Here is a 25,626-nt window from a genome sequence, read left to right on the forward strand (position 1 = left end):
AAAATGTGTGCAGCTGGTTTGAACTTTCTCACTTGGCAGAGGATTAAACGATTACTGTTGTGCAGACAGTGGTCTAAAAATTTTGAATTCCCTAGTAAACAAATTTGTTTTATTAAGCAATGCCAGTAATCTGGAACAACTTTTTATATTTCCTCTAGTGCCCGTAATTCAGGGGTTCTCAAACTTTTGTACTGATAACCCCTTTCTCACAGCAAGCCTCTGAGTGCGAACCCCTCTTATAAATTAAAAACACGTTTTTATATATTTAACACCATTATAAATGCTGGAGGCGAAGTGAGGCTTGGGGGGTGGAGGCTGATAGCTCGCGACCCGCCCCCCCCATGCAATAACCTCGCGACCCCATGAGGAGTCATGACCCCTAGTTTGAGCATCCCTTCTAAATGATCGTCTTAAACATCCTGTACTAAAGTATTGCATAATATGGCACTTCGCTAATTCTATTCTACCAACTATGTTCATACAAAAACACATTTCTTGATAACATAACCTCTTAACATACAATGTTTGTGATTTCTGTCTCTACTATCATAGTGTGGACACCACCTACAGAATCAGGAACCCATGATTTCTGTTGTGCTGGTATGGATTCCCCTTGGTTGCTTTGGGCAAGCCATTTAACTCTGCCTCAGTTTCCTCATCCTTAAAAGAGGGATAATATCTACAATACCTATGGGGCTGATGAGGACATCCTATGTATTTTTAAAACATTCAAAATGTGAAATAAAATAAATGTAATTACTTCTGCCCCTAGAAACTGTTGGGTGGGTTTTAGGGAGCTGCTGAATACCCACAGGGTCCATTGACTTCAGGGGCAGCTGTAAGTGCTCAACACCTCTGGAAAATTAAGCTGTGATTGGCTAAAGTCCAATTCTGCATACCAAAGCCCAATAGTGCACAGCTGGTATAATCACTAAATCCCATAAAAGAAAAGTCCGTATGTGCTTTGCATTAAATGGGTAGGTGAGATGAACCTATAGAGTTAGAAGGGGACAAAACTAAGAGACCATATGCTGCAGCCTGAATGTGTGGGAGAGATTTTTTTTTTTTGTTCATTGGGAAGAAGTGATGCTCATGCCAAGGACTAAACAGGCCAAAGCCTTTCCTGTGGTGTAAATCAGAAGAAATACAAACTGGAGAGAGAATGGTAGAGAGATCTACCATTATTTGAAAGGATAACATTCCTTGGGATGTTATCCTAAGGAAACCCATGACATTTTGCTATTATAATAAAAAGGGATTTTATCAGTGCTGTTGTTTGTAACACACTTCCTTTTTTGGGGGTATTAATAATTAGAGGGAATTGTGCTTCAAAATCTAATGTCAAGTGTTACTAAGAAAGTTTCAGGTCCCTGTTCTATTGAATAAAGACAATCTTTTATATAATCTTCAGTCCCTTTCTGTTTTATTTTCAATTACTTTAAATAAACATCTAGCCAAAAAAGATAAGATACGCTTAAGCCTGCCACTGTCAAAGGGGAAGGGTTTCAGTCAGATTCCAAGATCTTTCAACCACTGAACTGAAGGGTAGAAATACCCCACCACTGTGAGTACATTCACAATCCTCTCCAAATTTATTCCACTTCCTACCAAAATTATTTCAGCCTTCTTTGGACTGAGATGAACCCAGCATCATGGGAGAACTGCTATCTCTGTTAGCTAATGAGAGAGCAGAATCTGGGTTATGTGGAAAGGAGAAGTAAAGTTGAATATCATTAGTATCTTGAGGAGTTGCCTAGCTCAAAACATCTCACAATCTCCCTAGACAGTTTGCATGTCCCCAGCAGGGTTGTGAAGACTGAACCCTATTAGAAACCGAGAAAGCTCTTGAGATGAAAATTTGCCCAGCTCCTCCCAAAAAATAAAGAATGCAGGTACTCTAGAGAATCACAGAGTTTGTTTACTGATAAAGAACCTCAAAAGAAGAAGTTGTCACTGTTTGACATTGATTTACTCTTTTCTTCTCAATAAAATAAATAAAAGGGAAGATTAAAGACAGAATGCTTTAAAAAATTGAGAATGCTAATGAGAAGATTTGACCTATTAAGCATGAGCTTATCTGCCTCAAATGTGCTCAGAAGAAAATGCTTAGTTTAAAACTGGCCGATTTGTAAACCAGTTCTTCTTCTCTGTAAAGAAGATCTAATTACCTCTTGCTAGGCAACTTACTCAACTTACTCAAAGAAAGACATTAACAATTCTGGTCAATAATAGACATGCTCTCTCCATTGACTTTGGCTTGGCAGCAGTTCATTTTTGCAGGTGGTTTGTTTGAACTTTTTTGAGAGAGTCTTTGTATATCATAGAGGTCTATATAAGTCACAAGGAAATTTCTCTTGCTTTTCAACTTGATTATTAAGTGCAGAATTTAGGATTTTCAACTCATTCCCACAAGAAATAAGAATGGCCATGCAACTAATCACTTTGAAAATTTAAATGAGAAACTCATTTTTTCATCATAGCTTGCCTTCATTTTCTATAGACGGAAAGCATAGACAACCATGCAAATGATCAACTAATTGAGCTATTTTTCCTGTCTGTAGAAAGAAAGTGTTATCAAAACTGTAGCCTGAAAAATTCAAACTGAAAATAAAGCACAGATTTTTAAGGGAGGATAATTAGCCAGTGGAACAGCTTGTAGAGGATTCCCCATCACTTGAAGACTTTAAATAGAGAAGATAATTTTAAATCAAGCATATCTTCCCCAAAGAAATCTATTTCAGCCACAAGTTATAGGGTTCAGTGCTGGAATTACTCGGTGCAGTTCAGTAGCCTCTATTATAGAAGTGGTTAGACAAGGGACTAAATCTGCAAAGAGAATTAGGTGTTGCAATGCCTAACTTTTAGAGGTCATGCCACCCAGTGCAATTCACAGCCCCAAGTTACAAGCTTACACTCCCTATACAATGCATGTGGAGAGAGGGGCATCTAAGGATGGGATCCACAAAAGCCAGCAAGCTGAGTGGGGAGCTGCCTAAGGGCTTGTATATACAAACGCTTTGTGGCAAACCAAGGTGTTAATGCACTCCATTTTACCCTGCCCCACACTGTGTCCTCACAACAGCAGAGTTCATATGCTGAAAGGTCCCTAGTGTGCTTTGATCTAGCCCATTTTGAAATAGCAGTAGATTAAACCACACTAAGGAACTTTTAGTGTGCAGCAGCATGGTCCACAGAGACACCTATTGTGCAGGGGGGTAGATTTACATTCCAGCTTGCCATGAACTAAGTGTTTATACAGACAAGCCCTAAACTAGCCATTAGGAAATGCCCGGAAGGGAGGTGTGGCCTACAACTTGCTCCTCAAAGGAAATTAGGCACTTATCTCTGCTTAGAATTCTCAGGGTACGTCCAGACTACCCGCCGGATCGGCGGGTAGCGATCGATCTATCGGGGATCGATATATCGCGTCTCGTCTAGATCCCCGAACGCGCTCCCATCGACTCCGGAACTCCTCCAGGGCAAGTGGCGGAGTCGATGGGGGAGCCGCGGCCATCGATCCCGCGCCGTGAGGACGGGAGGTAAGTCGAAATAAGATACGTCGACTTCAGCTACGCTATTCCCGTAGCTGAAGTTGCGTATCTTACATCAACACCCCACCCCCCTCCCCCAGTGTAGATCAGGCCTCAGTTGTGAACCCTCTTCTGGAGTTAGGTGCCTAAGCAAGAAACAGAGGAGGAAGTGGGTGGCAGTACCACCTGCCCATCTAATTTCTAGCCCACTGGAGCGAGAAACGTAGGTGGAGTCGACGGAGGAGCGTCAGCAGTCGACCTACCGCAGTGAAGACACCATGGTAAGTAGCTCTAAGTACGTCGATTTCAGCTACGCTATTTTCGTAGCTGAAGTTGCGTAACTTAGACCGACTTAGCACACGCACCCCCCCCACCACCACCACCTAGTGTAGACCAGGCCTAAGTATTTTAGGATGAATTTCATCAGACCCTGCTGATTTTAATACATTTAACTTTTATGTAAATATCCTTTAACTTGTTCTCCTCTATTTCGGCTTGCACTGCTTCCCGCTTGTTGTTAATAACTCTGTTGAGTATCTAGTCGCCATTAATCTTTTTAGAGACGTTTGAAGTAAAATAAGTATTAAACATCTCAGCCTTTGTGATGTCATCAGTTATTAGCTCTCCTTCCATGCTTAGTAAATGACCTATTCTTTCCTTCATTTTTTTTCTTGCTCCTAATTTATTTAAAGAACCTCTTCTTATTGCCTTTTATGTCCCATTGTAAGTTTAACTCATTTTGTTAGCCTTTCTGATGTTCTCCTACATGCTTATGCTATTCTTTGGTACTCCTCCATAGCAAATAGTTCATGTTTCCGCTTTTTGTAGGATTCCTTTTTGATTTTCAGGTAATTAAAAGCACTCCTGATGGAGCCATATTGGCCTCTTACTAGTCTTCCAATCTTTCCTTCACTTTAGGATAGTTTACAGTTGTGCCTTTAATATTGTCTCTTTGGAAACTACCAGCTCTCCTGAAAATTTTCCCTTAGATTTTCTTCCCATGGGACCTTACGTACCAGTTCTATGGGTCTGTTAAAGTCTGCTTTTTCAAAGTCCATTATCCTTATTTTGCTGCTCTCTCCCTCCTTTCCTTTGAATCACAAAATCTATCATTTCATGATCACTTTCACCCAACTTGCCTTCCACCTTCATATTTGCTACCAGTTCCTCCCTGTTAGACACAATCAAGTCTAAAATAGCTGTCCCCCTTGTTACTTCCTCCTCTTTCTGAAACAAAAAATTGTCCCCAATACATTCCAAGAACTTTCTGGAAATTTTGTGTTTTTCTGTATTACTTTTCCAATATGTATCTGGATAGTTAAAGTCCCCCATTACTACCCAGTCTTGTGTTTTGGATATTTCTGTTATTTGTTTTAGAAATGCCTCGTCCACCTCTTCTTCCTGATTTGGTGGTCTATAGTAGACCCCTACCATGACATTAACCCTATTTTTACCCCTTTTTTCTTTATCCAGAGACTCTCATCTGGTCTGCCTCACACCTTCTTCTGGACCTCAGAACAAGTGTATATATTCTTGATGTATAATTCAACACCTCCTCCCTTTCTACCCTGCCTGTCCCTCCTGAACAAGCTATATCCTCTATACCAATATTCCAGTCATGCAACTTATCTCACCAATTCATAATTTAGCTTATGTACTAATACTTCCAATTCTTCCTGTTTATTCCCCATACTCCTTGCAGTTGCATCTAGACATTGAGCAGATTCTCCCACTGATTATCTTCTTGTTGCTCCTATGTCCCTATTGTAAATTTCCATGTCTTCCCTTCACCCCACCTTGCCCTCTGTTATTTTATGCTTACCTGTAGGCTTTTGTCACCTGCCCCCCCCTTTGAACCTAGTTTAAAGCCTTCCTCACTAGGGTGGCAAGTCAGTGCCCAAAGATGCTCTTCCCCTTCTTGGTCAGGTGGGCCCCATCTCTTCCCAACAGTCCTTCTTCCTGGAACACCATCTCATGATCGAGAAAGCCAAAGCCCTCCTGTTGACGCTATCAGCACAGCCAGGCATTCATCTCCAGAAGGCGGATGTTCCTGCCTGGGCCCTTATCCTCAATGGGAGGATGGATGAGAGCACAATTTGTGCCCCTGACTCCTTCACCCTTGCTCCCAAATCTCTGTAGTCACTGCTGATCTGCTCAGGGTCATACCTGGCAATATCATCAATGCCCATATGGATGAGCAGCCTGGAGTAGTGGTCAGAGGGACAAACGAGCCGCTGCAGCCTATCCATAATGTCTTGGCTCCAGGCAGGCAGCACACACTGATACAACTAATTTGGAAAAGTTGTCTAGTGTGGGTGTTTTTGTTCTTTCCAACTTCTTCCTTTTTAAAAAACAAAAACCTTTTTGGGAGCTGAACTTGTAATTCTAATTTACTTTCCGTTAACAGAAAGAATCCTCTGAAAGGAGGATGTGGGGAGAGAGCGAAAAGATGTTGTGGCATATAGACTAAAGGATAATAAAAAGAGTCTTTACTAGGAACTTGAGGGTGTATTTGGCTGTTCCAGGAGTGGGGAGTGGAGTGGGAATAGGCAAGTCACAAGTGGGAAGAAACAAAGCATGTGGTTAGGTAGGAGGAGTTAGTAGATTAGTGCATGATGGGGAGTGTAGTAAGAAATAAGTGAGGTAGATAAGACAGCATTATGCAGGGCCTTGAAAAAAAGAATGATGCGTTAAACCTTGAGGTGGAATGAGACTAAAAGCAAATGAAGGGACTGAAATGAGGTGGGCATAATATGACTGAAGCAGCAGCAAGAAAGATACCTTTAGTTGCAGCATATTGAATAGAGTGGAGAGGCAGCAAACTGGACAGGAGGAGCAGATAATGAGGTGATTGGCTACAGTTTTGGTAGTAGGGATACAGAAGTGAATTTTGATTATCTTGTAGAAGCAGCCTCACAATTTGGCAAGAGCCTGGATATAAGAAGAGGTAGGAGTCCAAGATGATTCTGAGGTTGCAGGCTTGCATGATTAAGAGGATAGCAGAGAGGAGTAGCGTTCATTTGTCAGTGGAGAGGGAGCTAAAGATGAACAGAGATGGGTCAGGAAAAAGTTCAGTTTTGGACATGTTTGATTTGAAGAAATTATGGGACATCCATGATAAGACATCAAAAGACATGCAATGATATAAGCCTGGATAAAGAGAAAGAACTTCGAATGTTGTCTTTGAAAAGTGACATCAATATGCAGTAGTAAACCCTAGCTTAGTAGTAAAGGCTTAGAGGATCAGGCTATTAATCTTTGGCTTTTCTCTTGTGTAAATGATGTATTTAATAGCAGCCTACTTATATTTAAGGAAAATCATCTGAGAGTACTGGATGATATTTTAAATTTGAAGAGAACATACTGTTGACTTTTGTATGGTGTTTGCATACACCCTGTATTTATTTGTTCCTTTTTTTTGTTTGTTTTTTGTCTCCAGGAGATGCCCTTGTTGCTGTAAATGATGTTGATGTGAATGCTGAGAATATAGAAAGGGTTTTGTCTTGCATTCCAGGCCCGATGCAGGTATAGTACTTTTAATAGAAATGTATACTGTGTTTTTTATATATTTACCACTGCCCAATAAATATTACGTGTATGCAAAGAGCCAAGTTATAGTTGCTGTGAAAATTGCAACTTTGAACACTATGATCTCTGTAAATAGAGGATAATATATGAAATGTTGCGGTGCCTTGATCATACTGGCTAGTTGAGATGGGGAAAGTAGACGGGTTGGATCACAGAAACCCCCTTGGGAGCTGCCACCCAATGTGCAAAGACTACCCCTGCTTCTGTTTTCCCTGCCAGCTCAGGACTCCAGCACCCCGTCTCGCTGAGCCAGACACTCCTGTCTGCTCTAACAAAGACTCAGGGTCTGAATCACTTGTCCCAAAGCTGCAAGTTTACCTGAAAACCAGCTCACAGGAGTGTGCTTGTCTTTAGCACTCAAATGCCCAACTCCCAATGGGGTTTAAACCCAGATAAATCCGTTTTACCCTGCATAAAGCTTATGCAGGGCAAACTCATAAATTGTTCGCCCTCTATAACACTGATAGAGAGATATGCACAGTTGTTTGCTCCCCCAGGTATTAATACATACTCTGAGTAAATTACTAAATAAAAAGTGATTTTATTAAATACAGACAGTAGGATTTAAGTGGTTCAAAGTAGTAACAGACAGAACAAAGTAAGTCACAAGCAAAATAAAATAAAATGCGCAAATCTATGCCTAATCAAACTAAATACAGATAATCTCACCCTCAGAGATGCTTCAGTAAGTTTTTCTCAGACTGGACACCTTCCAGGCCTGGGCACAATTCTTTCCCCTGGTACAGCTTCTGTTCCAGCTTAGGTGTTATCTAGGGGATTCTCCATGATGGCTCCTCTCTCTCCCTCTCAGTTCTCTTCCACCCCTTTATATATCTTTTGCATAAGGCGGGAACCCTTTGTCCCTCTGAGTTTCCACCCCCTCCCCTCACTGGAAAAGCACCAGGTTAAAGATGGATTCCAGTTCAGGTGACATGATCACATGTCACTGCAAGACTTCATTACTCACTTGCCAGCACACACATATACAGGGAGACTCACAGGTAAACAGCCATCTGCAGACAATGGGAGTCATCAAGATTCCAAACCATCATTAATGGCCCACACTTTACATAATTACAATAGGCCCTCAGAGTTACATTTTATATTTCTAGTTTTAGATACAAGAGTGGTACATTTCTACAAATAGGATGATCACACTCAGTAGATTATGAGCTTTGTAATGATACCTTACAAGAGACCTTTTGCACAAAGCATATCCCATTTGCATTATAGTTACTTATTATCAAATTTTTTATAAAACTATCCCAGTTACATTATATTCACTTATTATTATGTTTTTATAAAACCATGTAGACTGCACAACGTCACACCCTCCTCCTGAACTTACTGCCAGAGACTTGGACACTGACCATGGTGGAGGCAGTATACCTAAAATTCGTTTTTGGGCTCCCCTATGGGGCAGACACTCCTGTGTCCCCCAAAAGGGAAAGAGACCCTGACCCAGCTGTAGGCTCACAGCTACCAGCTATGAGGGACCTTTCGCTGGCCAGCAAAATCCCCCCCCTTTCACTCAGGTTGGGTTTGCTTCCAGCTAGAGTCCTTGGGGTTTGTTCCCACCGCAGCAGTCACCAGGACCCCAACTTCCAGCTCCAGGATACATGTCTCTGTGCACCTCTTCCACTCCATTACAGCCAGGTCATGCTTCTGGGTCTTAATTGCTTTGTCTCTTAAGTCCAGGTTGGTGGGCAGCCTTTTCTTTTTCCAGGTCAGCCTTTTCCCAGGCAAATTGTACATCAGTTTCCATTTGTCTTCCCTTGAGACCACCACTCGATGAGCTGGGATACCACAGAGAACACCCTCCTGCCAGAACAGGCACCCCTCCTCTCCTGTCTTGCTAGGTTAGACACTCCAGTCAGCTTCAGCACAGACAGAGGTTGGGCCACACCCATCTGCAGTTCACTGAAACTGAGATGTACTCAGCTCAGGGGCTTCTTAGTTAACTGAGACATTCCCAGCGCCCATTGTTCAGTCTTTCTGGGCAATTTGCAACTTGTGTAGTTTTAGCTTCTTTTGATCTTCATTCTTACTTATTTTGCTTCCTTTTCTGTCCCTACTTCCCTTTCCCGAAATAAGCAAACAGAAAATAACAAACCAGTAACCACTTTGTCTGTTCTCCAGCCACCACACTTAAAACTCACTTAAAATCACTACCAGTATCTCAAAGCAATCAGCTGTGCACAGATCCTGCTCGACTACGCCACTGTGACGGGTTGGATCACAGAAACCCCCTTGGGAGCTGCCACCCAATGTGCAAAGACTACCCCTGCTTCTGTTTTCCCTGCCAGCTCAGGACTCCAGCACCCCGTCTCGCTGAGCCAGACACTCCTGTCTGCTCTAACAAAGACTCAGGGTCTGAATCACTTGTCCCAAAGCTGCAAGTTTACCTGAAAACCAGCTCACAGGAGTGTGCTTGTCTTTAGCACTCAAATGCCCAACTCCCAATGGGGTTTAAACCCAGATAAATCCGTTTTACCCTGCATAAAGCTTATGCAGGGCAAACTCATAAATTGTTCGCCCTCTATAACACTGATAGAGAGATATGCACAGTTGTTTGCTCCCCCAGGTATTAATACATACTCTGAGTAAATTACTAAATAAAAAGTGATTTTATTAAATACAGACAGTAGGATTTAAGTGGTTCAAAGTAGTAACAGACAGAACAAAGTAAGTCACAAGCAAAATAAAATAAAATGCGCAAATCTATGCCTAATCAAACTAAATACAGATAATCTCACCCTCAGAGATGCTTCAGTAAGTTTTTCTCAGACTGGACACCTTCCAGGCCTGGGCACAATTCTTTCCCCTGGTACAGCTTCTGTTCCAGCTTAGGTGTTATCTAGGGGATTCTCCATGATGGCTCCTCTCTCTCCCTCTCAGTTCTCTTCCACCCCTTTATATATCTTTTGCATAAGGCGGGAACCCTTTGTCCCTCTGAGTTTCCACCCCCTCCCCTCACTGGAAAAGCACCAGGTTAAAGATGGATTCCAGTTCAGGTGACATGATCACATGTCACTGCAAGACTTCATTACTCACTTGCCAGCACACACATATACAGGGAGACTCACAGGTAAACAGCCATCTGCAGACAATGGGAGTCATCAAGATTCCAAACCATCATTAATGGCCCACACTTTACATAATTACAATAGGCCCTCAGAGTTACATTTTATATTTCTAGTTTTAGATACAAGAGTGGTACATTTCTACAAATAGGATGATCACACTCAGTAGATTATGAGCTTTGTAATGATACCTTACAAGAGACCTTTTGCACAAAGCATATCCCATTTGCATTATAGTTACTTATTATCAAATTTTTTATAAAACTATCCCAGTTACATTATATTCACTTATTATTATGTTTTTATAAAACCATGTAGACTGCACAACGTCACAATAGTTGCTGTGAAAATTGCAACTTTGAACACTATGATCTCTGTAAATAGAGGATAATATATGAAATGTTGCGGTGCCTTGATCATACTGGCTAGTTGAGATGGGGAAAGTTGAATGTCTGGTCTGTAGATGTTAGGTATGAGGCAAAATATCACTGTCTTGCTAATAATAATGGACAAGTACACGGTTGGTCAGAAGTGGTGGGTGAATAATGGGGAGTTTGTTAGTTTGTAATCCACATTGGGGATATATATGATGAAGAGTGAGTGTAAGAGGATTTTTGAATTATAGGTTGTCTTGGCAAGATGCTCTTTATTGTGGTAATGGGAATCATGTAAGTATCTAGATAGATAATTTAAAATAATTTTTGTCAATATAAATGATGGCCACAAAGTCACATCCAGGGAAAAACAACTTGCCTGTTAACCATAAGAGCATTTAGATGGTACGCTGTTGAGATCTCTGCTAAATCAAATTGAGATCTTGGACTCCCAGAAGGCACATATGACAAATCCAACAACTTTTTGTTTAAAATGTATATTAAAGATATTGCCCCTGATTAAGATGGGGGATGTCATCCTTTCCCCCCCATACTTGCTCTTCTAGCTGAACAAGGATCCTGGAGTCAAGATAACAAGTTTATAGATTCTGCTACTGGGAAAACAGCAAGTAGACTTTTTGACCTCTGACATACAGCCTCTATGCTGCCTGCAATGGAGATATATAGACATAACAGTTCAATTATATCTTTCCCAATCTGGGTCTGTTTTCCTCTAATAAGCAGATACATTCTGCTTCCACTGAAAAAAGAGTTCGTAACGACCGATTTGAAAGCATCTTCCTTTACTCAGTGAAGTTAAGGTTTGAGTAGAATAAAAGTTACTGTATCTGTAAATAGTTAGACAAGATTGAGGCAGTGAGAGCTCTGGAAAACCTCTCAGACTTTGCTGATATTCCTTTCCTGTACCAATGTTATTTATTATGTATCTGTTAAATTTCTGTAGTTTGCTTACATACTGTAATGTTACATATGTGGTCTATTATGGTTTATTTCTATTCCCTTATGGCGCTCTGTTTTGCTGCTGGAAAATCTCTATATAAACATTTGATTCCATGTGCTCTGTATCTCTATTTTTAAATCAGTGGTTAAGTGAGTGGCTTCATACAGACTTGGGGCCAGTTTCTGGAGTGTGATTGACCAGCACATTCAGGAATGGTAAAAAGGTGGCTTAAAGTTCACATATGCATTTCCATGATCCCAGTGCCATCCCCTTTGTACTGAATTAGAGTTTTCTGAGGATTACTTTATGTTCTCTGCAGATGCCACCTAAGGGGCTGAAACTACAACTAAGGATCAGCATGATTTAGGGGCACTCCAGCCATGCCCCCTTTCCCCTACTATACCAGCAACAGGGAGAGAAGGTGGTGTGAGAGCCCTTATATCAGCTCTATGTCATCAGGGATTACCTTTGTACTGGGTAAACTTCCTTGGGCTGCTTATGCTAGTTTTAGGCCCGACTATGGTGCTGGTGGTGTGGTACAAAGCACAGATAATCTGGCCTTATGTTTGAGGCTAAGGATATGTCTACACTAGATTTCCAGAAAACCTTTGACAAGGTCCCTCACCAAAGGCTCTTATGTAAATTAAGTTGTCATGGGATAAGAGGGAAGATCCTTTCATGGATTGAGAACTGGTTAAAGGACAGGGATGGATCAAAGGGTAGGAATAAATGGTAAATTTTCAGAATGGAGAAGGGTAACTAATGGTGTTCCCCAAGGGTCAGTCCTAGGACCAATCCTATTCAACTTATTCATAAATGATCTGGATAAGGGGGTAAACAGTGAGGTGGCAAAGTTTGCAGATGATACTAAACTGCTCAAGATAGTTAAGACCAAAGCAGACTGTGAAGAACTTCAAAAAGATTTCACAAAACTAAGTGATTGGGCAACAAAATGGCAAATGAAATTTAATGTGGATAAATGTAAAGATTGGGAAAAAATAACCCCAACTCTACATACAATATGATGGGGGCTAATTTAGCTACAACTAATCAGGAAAGAGATATTGGAGTCATCGTGGATAGTTCTCTGAAGACGTCCATGCAGTGTGCAGTGGCAGTCAAAAAAGCAAACAGGATGTTAGGAATCATTAAAAAAGGGATAGAGAATAAGACGGAGAATATCTTATTGCCCTTATATAAATCCATGGTACGCCCACATCTTGAATACTGTGTACAGATGTGGTCTCCTTATCTCAAAAAAGATATACTGGCATTAGAAAAGGTTCAGAGAAGGGCAACTAAAATGATTAGGGGTTTGGAACGGGTCCCATATGAGGAGAGATTAAAGAGACTAGGACATTTCAGCTTGAAAAAGAGGAGACGGGGATATGATAGAGGTCTATAAAATCATGAGTGGTGTGGAGAAAGTGAATAAGAAAAAGTTATTTACTAGTTCCCATAATATAAGAACTAGGGGCCACCAAATGAAATTAATGGGCAGCAGGTTTAAAACAAATAAAAGGAAGTTCTTCACACAGCGCACAGTCAACCTGTGGAACTCCTTGCCTGAGGAGGTTGTGAAGGCTAGGACTATAACAGGGTTTAAAAGAGAACTAGATAAATTCATGGAGGTTAAGTCCATTAATGGCTATTAGCCAGGATGGGTAAGGAATGGTGTCCCTAGCCTCTGTTTGTCAGAGGGTGGAGATGGATGGCAGGAGAGAGATCACTTGATCATTACCTGTTAGGTTCACTCCCTCTGGGGCACTTGGCATTGGCCACTGTTGGCAGACAGGATATTGGGCTGGATGGACCTTTTGTCTGACCCAGTATGGCCATTCTTATGTTCTTATGTACACTGCAAAACAAAAAACCGCAGCAGAGTCTCAGAGCCTAGGGCTACAGACTTGGGCTTGTGGGGCTCACACTGCAGCATTAAAAATAGCCATATAGATTTCTGGCTCAGGCTGGAGCTCAGGCCCTGAAGCCCACTATGGTTGCCAGGCGTCCGGTTTTTGACTGGAGCGCCTGGTCGAAAAGGGATCCTGGCGGCTTCGGTCAGCACTGCTGACCAAGATGCTAAAAGTCCAGTTGGTGGCGCAGGAGGGCTAAGGCAGGCTCCCTACCTGCCCTGGCTCCCAGAAGCAGCTGGCATGTCTGGGTCCTAGACATAGGGGTGCCCCTGTCCTGAATACTGGCTCCGCAGCTCCCATTGTTTGGGAACCATGGGGGTGGCACCTGCAGGCGTGGGCAACATGCAGATCCCCCTGGCCGCCCCTCCGCCTAGGAGCCGGACATACCGGTTGCTTCTGGGAGCTGCCTGAGGTAAGCGTCCCCTGAAGCCCACACCCCAACACCCTGCCCCATGTCGGAACCCTCTCCTGCAAACTAACTCCCTCCCTGAGCCTGCACCCCGCACCTCTCCCACACCCCAATCCCCTCATCCAGCCCCACCTCAGAGCCCACACCCCCAGCCAGAGCCCACACCCCCTCCCACACCCCAATCCCTGCCGCAGCCCTGAGCCCCCTTCTGCATTCTGAACCCCTCATCCCCAGCCCCACCCCACAGCCTGCACCCACAGCCGGAGCCCTCACCCCCTCCCGCACCCCAACTCCCTGCCCCATCCTGGTGAAAGTGAGTGAGGGTGGGGGAGAGTGAGTGATGGAGGGAGGGGGGAAGGAGTGCGAGGGAGGCGGAGCCTTGGAGAAGGGGCGGAGTAGGGTGGGGCCTCAGGGAAGAGGCGGGGAAGGGGATGGGGCAAGGGTGTTCAGTTTTGTGCAATTGGAAAGTTGGCCCACCCGCTTCCCTAGGCTTCAGAGCCCGAGCACCAGCCTGAGCTGGAACATCTACATGGCTGTTTTTAGCTCTGTAGCACGAGCCCAAGTCTGTAGACCCAGTCTCTGACACTCACTGCTGTGGGGTTTTTGTTTGTTTGTTTTTTGCAAGGTAGACATACCTTCAGAAGCTTTTATCCACAGCTAACAAAATTTTGCTGTGGTCTCACAGCTTTCAGAGTAGGCACTTAAAAATAAGAGGGGGTTGAACTTGGTAATTGTTCACTGAGCAACTTTTAAAAAGGAAACCGTTTACAGAATTGTAGTAGTAACTTTTCTTCAGGAAGCTGAATCAGTTTCTTGTACTTAGAATGTAATATTGTGCTGAAGTGCTATTGTCACAGTGTAGTTTGCATTTCCCTTTTAATGCTGTACACTGGATGCATTGATCTGTATTTATTTATTTTTGTAAACCTTTCTAACAACAATATTGCAAGGCTTATTTTTTTCATTTTAAGGTTAATTTTTTAACGTTAACATTAGTGTTTATGTTCAAATTGTAAACTATAACTCTTGTCTTGCACACTATAGCTAGTTAGGGTTTACAGCAGTGAATAGCACCCCAGTTACATGTGCACACCGTAATTCTCTAATGTGTGATGAACCCCTGCATGCTGTTTTGACAAAGATAGCCTTACCCAAAATAACAAGCAGTATACATTACTTCTGAGACTGTTGAAATTGACCATATTTCTAGGAGCCACTGAGCAGATACAAATGTATATACTATTAAAACAATTAGTTTATCTTAGAAATTGTTAATTTTCATGCTACCCATGTTCCAGATAATTAAATATTTCAAGTTACTTTGTTAAATCTACCTCACCAGGGACATTGTACAGATTTATAATGTGAGATGAGAGATGGAAATTAAAAACGAAACTTTTTTCTCATCACAGAATGTCCCTGTGTGTGTACACTATTCTTAATGCTGATCAAATAGTTCAAGATTTAATCCAACTCCTACTCCTACAGATAAACATTTCCTATACAATAAACTTGTCTAGTGTATTGGGAACCTGACTGTTTTCTTCTAATGGTATACAAAAATAAGTAATAATAGTAAAGATATGTTTACCATTCAGAAGGTGAACAGCAACTAGAATTTTTGATTTCTAGGTCATTACGCTCAGATGACCACACTGCCATTTACAGCAAAGTTGGTGCTAGTGTTTGTAGGTTGTACATCTGCAGTTGCAGTAAGTCTAAGTGCTAGTGTGTCAGTTTAGGAAGGTTTCCAAGATATTTGACACCATGGAGCTTGACTAAACTAGTGAAGTTGTGGTCAAGTATTGGCAGAACTCCACTGTAGAAGAATCCTGTCGCATCCTGCCTTTGACAAAATAGGTAGTTGCTGTAGCTACTATTGTTTACTGAATGTGAAAAGCAGACAATGTTGCTTAATTAACTGTATCCTTGTTAAATTAGAGCATATATATTGTTGCTCAAACATCCCATGTAAACTTTTTTATAGTAGTTAATGTTAATGCAGCCTTAACATTTCCATTGTCAGTAAATCTGTCAAACAGATAGTGATTGCTTGAAATGTATAACTGTTTCTCATGTTGGTTTTCCAAAACCTTTTATTAAAGTGCAATTATTCCCCAGTAACTGAACCAGCTTAAGTCAAGCCAGAAGAGTGATTACCTAAATAGACTGTTGGAGAATTTTAATATATAGTTCTGTTTTTTTGCAATTGAAAACATTCTGTTCATGGTGCAGCAGAAACAGAAGTTTTGTTGCTTGCAAGCTTTAGTAAGAAAGATTGCTTGTTCACAAACTGAGTGGTTAGTGTATTATCATTCGCTAAGCGTTGCAAAAGACATTGGATATAAGAAGGTTGCAGCTGCATAAGACAAACTGTAATGTTCTAAGTCAGTTATTTCCATAATAAGTTGTCACAGCTCTTTTGTGAGTATACATAACTTATACATACAAAAAATATACATAACTTTTTGCTATCTGCCTTTTCAGAAAAAAATTCTCTAACTTCTCTTAGCCCCAGTGAATGTGAATATAGTTTATCTTGCCCACGAGCAGTACTTCTAGGATTGTGCTTATCTTAACAAATATCAATTTTTGGATAGATAATGCCCAGTTTAGCATATTTGTAAAATATGCCCACCCAGCACCACAAAGGCCCACCCAGCACCACAAACAGTTGCTACATCAGACTGTATTTTTTCAAGGCAAGGACCACATCTACCTGTCTGCTTCCACAGCACCTAGCACAATCATGCCCTGATTCTGAGGCGTTTGGGTGCTACCACAATGCAAATAATACAATAGGTAGAGAGATACAGAAGTAAATAAAAAGCTAAACAAAAATATCCTTATTTTAACAAACCAGACTTTCACTGAATATCTGAAGGTTTTACAGCAGTCTTTGAACATGATCTAGAGACTACAGAATACCCCAGCCTCAGAAAGATCTGAGAGAATCCCGAATATTTACACTGTTAGTTCCATACAGGACCTACATTTTAACTCACTGTAACCAAACCAGCTGCTACTTAATTTGACACAGATCACTGCTAGTGTTGACCCACTTCTGCTTAGCTTTGCTCATAAGAATATTGATGAGTCTGGACCCAAGATTCATTTTCTTTTACCACTGTTTAGAAAAGAAAACCAGACCCTATATTAGAACAGGCTTAAGTAAATACAGTGATTTACTTAATTTAATTTAGCTTGGCTGACTGTGTTTCTTTATGTCCCATGAAATTATTGCAAGACACACAGGCTACCATACCCTAGTCATAAGGGTAACAATAAGAAAAAAATCTCTGATTTTCTCCAGGATCTATTTTAACCAAATACTTTGAAAACATTCAGTTAAGTGAATGTAACTGACATTTCTGGATTGTCTTTCAGCCAAAGATCCCAAAGCACTTGGCAATCTTTACAGAATATATATATATGGACTTTGGGCTTCCTTCACCCTGATTTATTTTAAGTGGGGGAAGTAAGGAAAAGTGTTTTGTTTTTGTTTTTTAATGGGTGTCCATTAAAATGACCTTTTTTTAAATGGATGATTCCCTGAGCTGCCTGTAACCCACAGCACTGATGTTGTAGTCCCACATGTTCCAGGTCTGCTTGTGGACTACCTCTAGCCTTAAAGCCCAGAGTTGGGAGCAGCTAAACTTCTAGTTTGCTCCCCATTCCCAGATGACAGGATGATAGGGAAGCAAATGATTGAAGGTAAAAGGGGCAATTGTGGATGACAAAAGGTGGCTCAAGACATGGGAAGAAAGTCACTTCCAGCTTGTGTAGAGGAGGGCCAGTTTGAAGTTGTGCTTGTGGAGATGGGGTCAACCAGTCATTTCACCACTGCTAGAGATCATGTCATGTATCACTGAAAGGTAACCACTTCTAAGGTAAAGGTGACAGCTTTCCTCCACTCAGGAGAGAGTGAAGAATATCTTTAAATATTTGAAATGACAGAGAAATCTTAAGTAGACAGAATGTCAGAATTTAGCCATGACCCTGAGGCTTACAGCCATGTTCTCACAAAAGAATACAACACACCTGTGTACACCAGCAGTGAACTTGTCCCTGTAACTGGTATATAGAATTGATGATGCAGAATTTTGGATGCATGGTACTACCAGCTGCTTAGAGTACTGTATATATAAATGATTTCAAAGTAAGTGATTATCACCATATGTAGATATTACATACAAATAAACTATGTGGAAAAAGTATTATTTAGGTTGTAAAGTCAAGCGCTCAAAAGGTAGGAAAGGCCAGAATGCAGGTTGCCTGTGCAACTTTAATGTGGTCCCCTTGTGTATTTTGATACAGGCTGTAATTGATCACATACTATTTTTCCACAGGACTCTTGCCTCATTCAGTGCACAGGATGAATGGTGCTCACTGAATAAGATGGATGAATTTATATTTCCTAAGTCTTAGGAATCCTAAGTTCAGTTCTGGAGTGGAGTGGTGGTGGTGTGATTATGAATCCTTCTCTCCCTGCCCCCTTTGCTCCCATTAACCTGCTCTGTCTGGCTTGTGCTCCTATCCCCGTTTCTGCACCTCACCCCTCTGCATTTGAGTAAGAGGTCTTCATCCTCCTCCTCCTCCATGCTGCTTGGACGCAAGCAGCAAGAGCATTGAGAGCACAAAAAAAGATTGTCTCCCTCAATTCCGCTGCCCAGCACCACAGTAGCCCCTGGCAGCTGGGCGGAGCAATTATAGGGAACGTTCTACTCAATGCATGTATCCTTGGGGTGGTGCATGCTCAGTACAGATGGAGTCTTTGGAGAATGTTGCCAGCGTCTAATAAACTTCTACTTTGTGCAAACTGTGATTTTCAGGGTCTTATAACTTGGCTAAATTTGGCTTTTCATGAGGAAAGCAAAAGGCATAGTTCCTGCTCCAACAGAATAGAGATTCTAGAGTTTCTCAATGAAATGGTTGTAAGAATTTTTAAAGTGGGCAAAACAACATATTTTTCCCTAACTGCATTCTTGGAAATCATTGAACCATTTTAGTTGAAACTTTCCAAAAATATTCAGTCAGAGGCAGACACCTGGCATGGAAAATTTCAGCCTGAACAGTTAGTTTGGCAAGTTATAAGCTACTGAAAACAGGGTTTTATAACAGGGAGGTGTCAGGCAACTTTAAATAGGCGACACTGCCATCTCTGCACATAATAAAAACCATCTTTTTGGATATTTGGCTTTCTTGGTATTCAGATTATCCTTTTCTTAATATGCTTTTTTCATGTCAGCTGTGTCTTCTTGAACCAGAAACTCTACTGAAGCTGGAAAAGGGAATGGCCAAGAGTGGAAGATACAAGATTGTCTTATAGGATTTTCCCCTTTCCCATATGGAAGGATAGGAAGACATGCACAACCACCAACTTTGTGGCATCATTTTGTCCTGTCCCTAGACTCCATGTTGTTTTTGTATTACTTGTAGCATCTAGGAACCTCCGGTTATGAATGAGGGCCCCATTGTGCTAGATGCTGAACAAAAAAATTGTCCATGCCCCAAAGAATGTACATTCCATGTATGATAAGAGATGAGGTAGACACAGACAAATGGGGGAGTCCAAAGAAACAATGAGAGCATGATAGACAGCGGTCATAGCACATCAGCTGCATCTCTGTTATCAAGTTTTTTGTAGACGTCACAGCAAAGGGGAGTTTTAAATGGGAGATTTGAAGGAAGACAATGAGGTGGTTTTGTGGATGTTTATGGGGAGCTCACATGTATGAGGGGCAGCATAGGAAAAATCACAATGTTATTTGAAAATATACCAAATGGTTGATGGAGGCTGGCATCGCTGGCAGAGTGGAGGCGAGAGTCAACATCTCAGTGTTTGAGAGAGGATAGGTAGTGTGGGAGTATCCCTTGGCTAGGAAAATGCCAGAACTGAAGGAGGAGAGAACATATATGTTGTGAAGGTTGTCAGCATGGGCACAGGTTTTCCAACAGACACACTTAGCAGGAGTGAAGGAAGCAGGTATTGGAGGTGAGCCAGAGTTGTGGGTGGCAGTGACAGAATAGAGGGCAAAAGAGGCAAAGGTGAAGGATAGTTAAGCGTGGAGAGAATCAACAACGATATCAATGGGAGAAAGGGAAGAGAGACAGAGAGCAGAAGAGAAGTCATCACCATTCCTGTCCTAGAAGTCACTGAAGGGTCTGTGAGAGGGAGGGGGCAGATGAGTGATGCTGAAAGAGACCAGATGATGGTCAGAGAGGGGGAACTCAGTGATGGATCAGAGATGAAAGCAGTGCTTGATGAAGATCATGTCAAGTGAATATCCATTTGGTGAGTGGGTGAGTTGAACCAAGGCTGTAGGTCAAATGAGGAGGGGAGGGTGAGAAGATAGGTGGCTAAAGGATGGGTGGGTCATCAAAATGGAAGTTTGACGCCACTGAAGATATCGATGGGAGATTGTGATGAGAGGAAGAGGGAGAGCCATGAGTTGAAATCAGAGAGAAAGGAAGAGTGATGGGGAGGAACGTGGAGGGGGAGAGGGAAGAAGAGTTGGATGCAGTGCTGCTCAAAAGAGGAGAAAGGGCAAGGGGGAAGAGGAAGAGGTTGGCAGTGGCAGGAATGGGAGAGGAGAAGCTCAAGGCCATCAGTGGGAAGGGAGTAAGCTGGGATGGGAAAGTGGAGGGTCAGATGTAGAAATGGTTGCAGTACATGGTAGTCTTATTTTTCTTTTTCTTTTTTCCTGCTCTTTTTTGACAAGCATGAATATTGTATACTGTCCATATCACTTGCTAGATTTTCTTTGAAATATATATTTTTTTCACACACACTACTTCCTTTTGTTCAGGCTTCTTAAGCTTAATTGCTATTGGGGAAGCATGAGCGTTTTTTCTCACATCAGTTACTCTAGTTCACTGGACAGAATAAGGTTCCAGTAAAGTCAATGACCAAGCTCCCATTGGCTTTAAATGGAGACAGCATTTTAGCATGTAGTATACTGCCTTTGGAACTTTCGTCTGATCAGATATTTTGAAGTTACTTTCCAAATGGGCAAACAAGCTTTCATCCAAGAAGGTAAAACCTTTTGTTTCCCTTTTCTGAGAGGTACAATTTTAGGCTCAGACAAGAAATAAAAATTCCTTTGTTTTCCCTCTCCCATACTTAATGGCAGTTTTCATTAAAAGTAAGAATTTTATTAATTAATTTAATATTTTTTAAAATAATTAAAATTACTTTCATAAGCCTACTGTACATAAAATGCAGATTTAAAAACACATTTTGAAAAATGAAGAATCCAGTTCCAAACCAAACTTATACTTGGATTTTATGTTGTTTAAAATTCCAATGTATATATCCAAAGCTAAAAATTATATTTATTTTTTAAAGAAAGTAATATAAAATAGTTGTCAACTGTACAATTTTTTGTAAAATGGATTTAATCATCGTCTTTTTATAAATGAGAGTCACACTCTCGAGAGCAAGTTCGATAGTGCTTTGCTTGTTAGAAGAATTGGGACAGCAGGTAACACAACAAATGTTTGTGCTTTCTACTGATGGTATACAGGGCCGGTGCTACCATTTAGGCAAACTAGGCGGTTGCCTAGGGCGCCAAGATTTGGGGGCGCCAAAAAGCGGTGCCCCCAATTTTTTTTTTTACAGCGTTCCTACGCCCCCTCCCCGAGCACGCGATCGCCACTCCACTTCTCCCGCCTCCCAGGCTTGTAGCGCCAATCAGCTGTTTGGCGCCGCAAGCCTGGGAGGGGAGAAGAATTAGAGCGGGGGCAGCGTGCTCAGGAAGGAGGCGGAGCAGAGGTGAGCTGGGGTGGGGAGCCGCAGCACGGCTCCCCAGGCCGGGGGGGGTGAGGAGCTGCCGCGGGGGTGCCTCAGGGCGGGGGGGGGAGGAGCTGCCGCAGGGCTTCCCACCCCAGCTCACCTCTGCTACGCCCCCTCCCCGAGCACGCCATCGCTGCTCCACTTCTCCTGCCTCCCAGGCTTGTGGCGCCAATCAGCTGTTTGGCACCGCAAGCCTGGGAGGAGAGGAGAATTAGAGTGGCGGCGGCGTGCTCGGGGAGGAGGCGGAGCAGAGGTGAGCTGGGGTGGAGAGCTGCCGCATGGCTCCCCGGGGGGTGGAGCTGCCGCGGGGGGGGCCCTTAGGGCAGGGCGGGGGGAGCGCCTCAGGGTGGAGGGCGGGCGGGGAGCTGCCGCAGGGTGGGGGGGTCCGCAAGGTGGAAGTTTCGCCTCGGGCGCAAAACTTCCTTGCACCGGCCCTGATGGTATATAAGACAGTTGTTAACATCCAATCATAAATCAGCACAGCTCTTCTTTTCCTGCTTAATTTTTTAAAAAAAAATTGATATGGCAAGGGACAATGAAAATATACTGGCAAGTTAGTTTGTGGTGAAGAATTCAACGGCCACTGAGTTCTAAAAATGTACTAAAAGGTTGTTGGTGGTTTGTGGTCCAACTTAGGTAGGTTATGTGACGGGTTGGATCACAAAAACCCCCTTGGGAGCTGCCACCTAATGTGCAAAGACTACCCCTGCTTCTGTTTTCCCTGCCAGCTCAGGACTCCAGCACCCTGTCTTGCTGAGCCAGACACTCCCATCTGGCTCCAGACACAGACCCAGGGTCTGAATCACTTGTCCCAAAGCTGCAAGTTTACCTGAAAACAGCTCACAGATGTGTGCTTGTCTTTAGCACTCAGATGCCCAACTCCCAATGGGATCTAAACCCAGATAAATCCGTTTTACCCTGCATAAAGCTTATGCAGGGCAAACTCATAAATTGTTCGCCCTCTATAACACTGATAGAGAGATATGCACAGTTGTTTGCTCCCCCAGGTATTAATACATACTCTGAGTAAATTACTAAATAAAAAGTGATTTTATTAAATACAGACAGTAGGATTTAAGTGGTTCCAAGTAGTAACAGACAGAACAAAGTAAGTCACCAAGCAAAATAAAATAAAATGCGCAAATCTATGTCTAATCAAGCTAAATACAGATAATCTCACCCTCAGAGATGCTTCAGTAAGTTTTTCTCAGACTGGACACCTTCCAGGCCTGGGCACAATTCTTTCCCCTGGTACAGCTCTTGTTCCAGCTCAGGTGGTAGCTAGGGGATTCTTCATGATGGCTCCTCTCTGCCCTTTGTTCTGTTCCACCCCTTTATATATCTTTTGCATAAGGCGGGAACCCTTTGTCCCTCTGGGTTTCCACCCCCCCTCACTGGAAAAGCACCAGGTTAAAGATGGATTCCAGTTCAGGTGACATGATCACATGTCACTGCAAGACTTCATTGCCCACTTGCCAGCACACACATATACAGGAAGACTAACAGGTAAACACAACCATCTGCAGACAATGGTCCTGGTTAATGGGAGTCATCAAGATTCCAAACCATCATTAATGGCCCACACTTTACATAATTACAATAGGCCCTCAGAGTTACATTTTATATTTCTAGTTTTAGATACAAGAGTGATACATTTATACAAATCAGATGATCATACTCAGTAGATTATAAGCTTTGTAATGATACCTTACAAGAGACCTTTTGCATGAAGCATATCCCAGTTACGTTATATTCGCTTATTACCATATTTTCTCTAAAACTATCCCAGTTACATTATATTGACTTATTATCAAGTTTTTATAAAACCATATAGACTGCACAACGTCACAGGTTACATTGCACTAATATACCTTTCTAAACTGATGAGTTTAAAATGTTAAGAAAATACTTTTGAAAAAGAACCTTAAGAACATGTAAATGTATAAATGATGCCATTTTGAAACAAGTTATGTAATAATGTTTCAAAATGGTGGTGCTAGATTGTGTGTTCAAATAAATCCAGAGCAGGAAGTGTATTTTTCTGTTTTCAAAACCATAAAAAACAAGTATGAAAACATATCAGGCCACATGCCTAGTTCACATGGTTGATAAAACATTTAATAGCTGGCTTTGTCATTGGTAATACGTGGTTATATAACGTTGAATTTATAAGTGGCTTTCTTCAAACCACAGGGATTTTTCAATGCTTATGTCTTTTATATGTGTTTAAAAATTTCTTTATAGAGAACTCTCTCTACCATAAAAAAGAATAGACGAGATTACAGCTCTTCTTAAAGCCAAAATATATTTTTATTTATTTGACATTGAACATGACTTTAAGTACAGCCTCATTTTTATAATATATGTAATTATTTTAATAGGTGAAACTTACATTTGAAACTTCAGTCTTTGAGCATGAAGGAACATCTCAACAAAGGTATAAACAGGCACAGTCCGCTATGAACAATCTCGTCAAGTTTCTATGGGGAGAAGATAATATGGACCTTCAGCTGGCTATCCAAGGCATGCCTCATATTGTTATGTACCTCACGCTTAAATTGGACTCTGAAACATCTAAGGATGAGGTATGTGATCAACCAAATGAAGCAAAAGACAGGCAGGATTCAATTTAAATCACTAGATGTCAGTAAATGTTGATTTCAGGTGACACACTGAAATCGATGAAAAAAATCCATCAATAACAGTCAGTGCAGCCTCCCCCTACACCTTGCACCTGCAGGGATGTAGTGTCACCAGCCCTGTAGCAGTGCAGAAAGCCCTCTGCAACCGTGGTGTCACGGGAGTGAGTGAGCTGGGCCGTGACAGTGGAACCACAGAGGGCGCAGCCATAGAGACAAAGATGCTGGATCCATGTGGGTGCTGAGAAGGCTGCAGTTCTGGTGGGGCAGAGCAGCAGACCCCTGGCCAGGCCTGCGAAGAGGAGGAGGACAAGCTCCCAGTTGCAGGGGAGGCCACCTCACTCAGGGGCATCTCTATGGTTTTTGCTGCCCCAAGCACGGCAGTCAGGTGGCTTTCGGCGGCATGCCCGCGGTCACGCAGATTCGGCGGCATGACTGCGGGAGGTCTGCCAGTGCTGCGGCTTCGGCGTACCTGCCGCCAAATTGCCGCCGAAACCACGGGACTGGCGGACCTCCTGCAGGCATGCCGCCGAAAGCCGCCTGACTGCCGGCCTCATGGCGACCGGCAGGCTGCCCCCCACGGCTTGCAGCCCCAGGCACGCGCTTGCTGCGCTGGTGCCTGGACAGACCCACTGCTGAATGGGTCTGTCCTGTGCAGGAACTGTTTAGTAACGAGGTGGCCTCCCCAAGTGCGGGCTCTTCCTCCTCCTTGCAGCTCTGGCTAGGGGTCTCTGCTTTGCCGAGAGAGCCTCCTGCACGCCCGCGGCACACCCACTGTCAGTGCTGCCCTAACCTCTACCCTACCTCAGCTTAATTTCCTACAACTAAAAATTAAAATAGTTAAAAAATAAAAAGTTAAAAATACAAATTAATATTAGTCTAAATTGCAAAAAATTAAAAATCAGATTCTGCTGAGTCTAATTATAATGTCAATTGTTGTGACTTTAAATAAAGGTACCTCATGTTTACTAATACTTTTCTAAGTGATTCCATCTTATGGTCAAAGTGTCTGCAAAGTTATTATGTCTATTATAGAAATCAGGCCTGAAATTCCAGGAAAAAGTTAGGAGTCCAGCATACAATCTTTAATTGCATTTTGAAACACTGCAGCACTGCTGAAGGTCCCTCGATAAAGTACATTACCATAGGTCCTTAGAAATAAAGTGAGAAGGAATATCTTCAGGTTTTAATAATTACCTGCCATATTCTTATCATGCTGCTTTGAACATCACTTTATAAATGTAAAGCACAAGTACAAAGCATCCTAACTCATCAGAATTGTTTTTATGGGAGAAGCTGGTAGCAAACCCTATATTGAAGTTGTTTAACACTTT

At 42.3% G+C, this 25,626-nt stretch overlaps 1 protein-coding gene across 1 annotated transcript in view; it reads left to right on the plus strand.

Annotated features, from left to right (window-relative positions):
* The window catches only part of INTU (inturned planar cell polarity protein), an 86,968-nt gene that overhangs the window by 14,648 nt on the left and 46,694 nt on the right, over positions 1-25,626 (plus strand). Inside the window, exons 3-4 of the mRNA XM_065405534.1 lie at positions 6,970-7,055; positions 24,035-24,238. Coding sequence (XP_065261606.1) covers positions 6,970-7,055; positions 24,035-24,238 — 290 coding nt within the window. The remainder of the gene's footprint in view (positions 1-6,969; positions 7,056-24,034; positions 24,239-25,626) is intronic.

Source organism: Emys orbicularis, chromosome 5 (genome assembly GCF_028017835.1).
Source record: "Emys orbicularis isolate rEmyOrb1 chromosome 5, rEmyOrb1.hap1, whole genome shotgun sequence".
Lineage (NCBI taxonomy): Eukaryota > Metazoa > Chordata > Testudines > Emydidae > Emys > Emys orbicularis.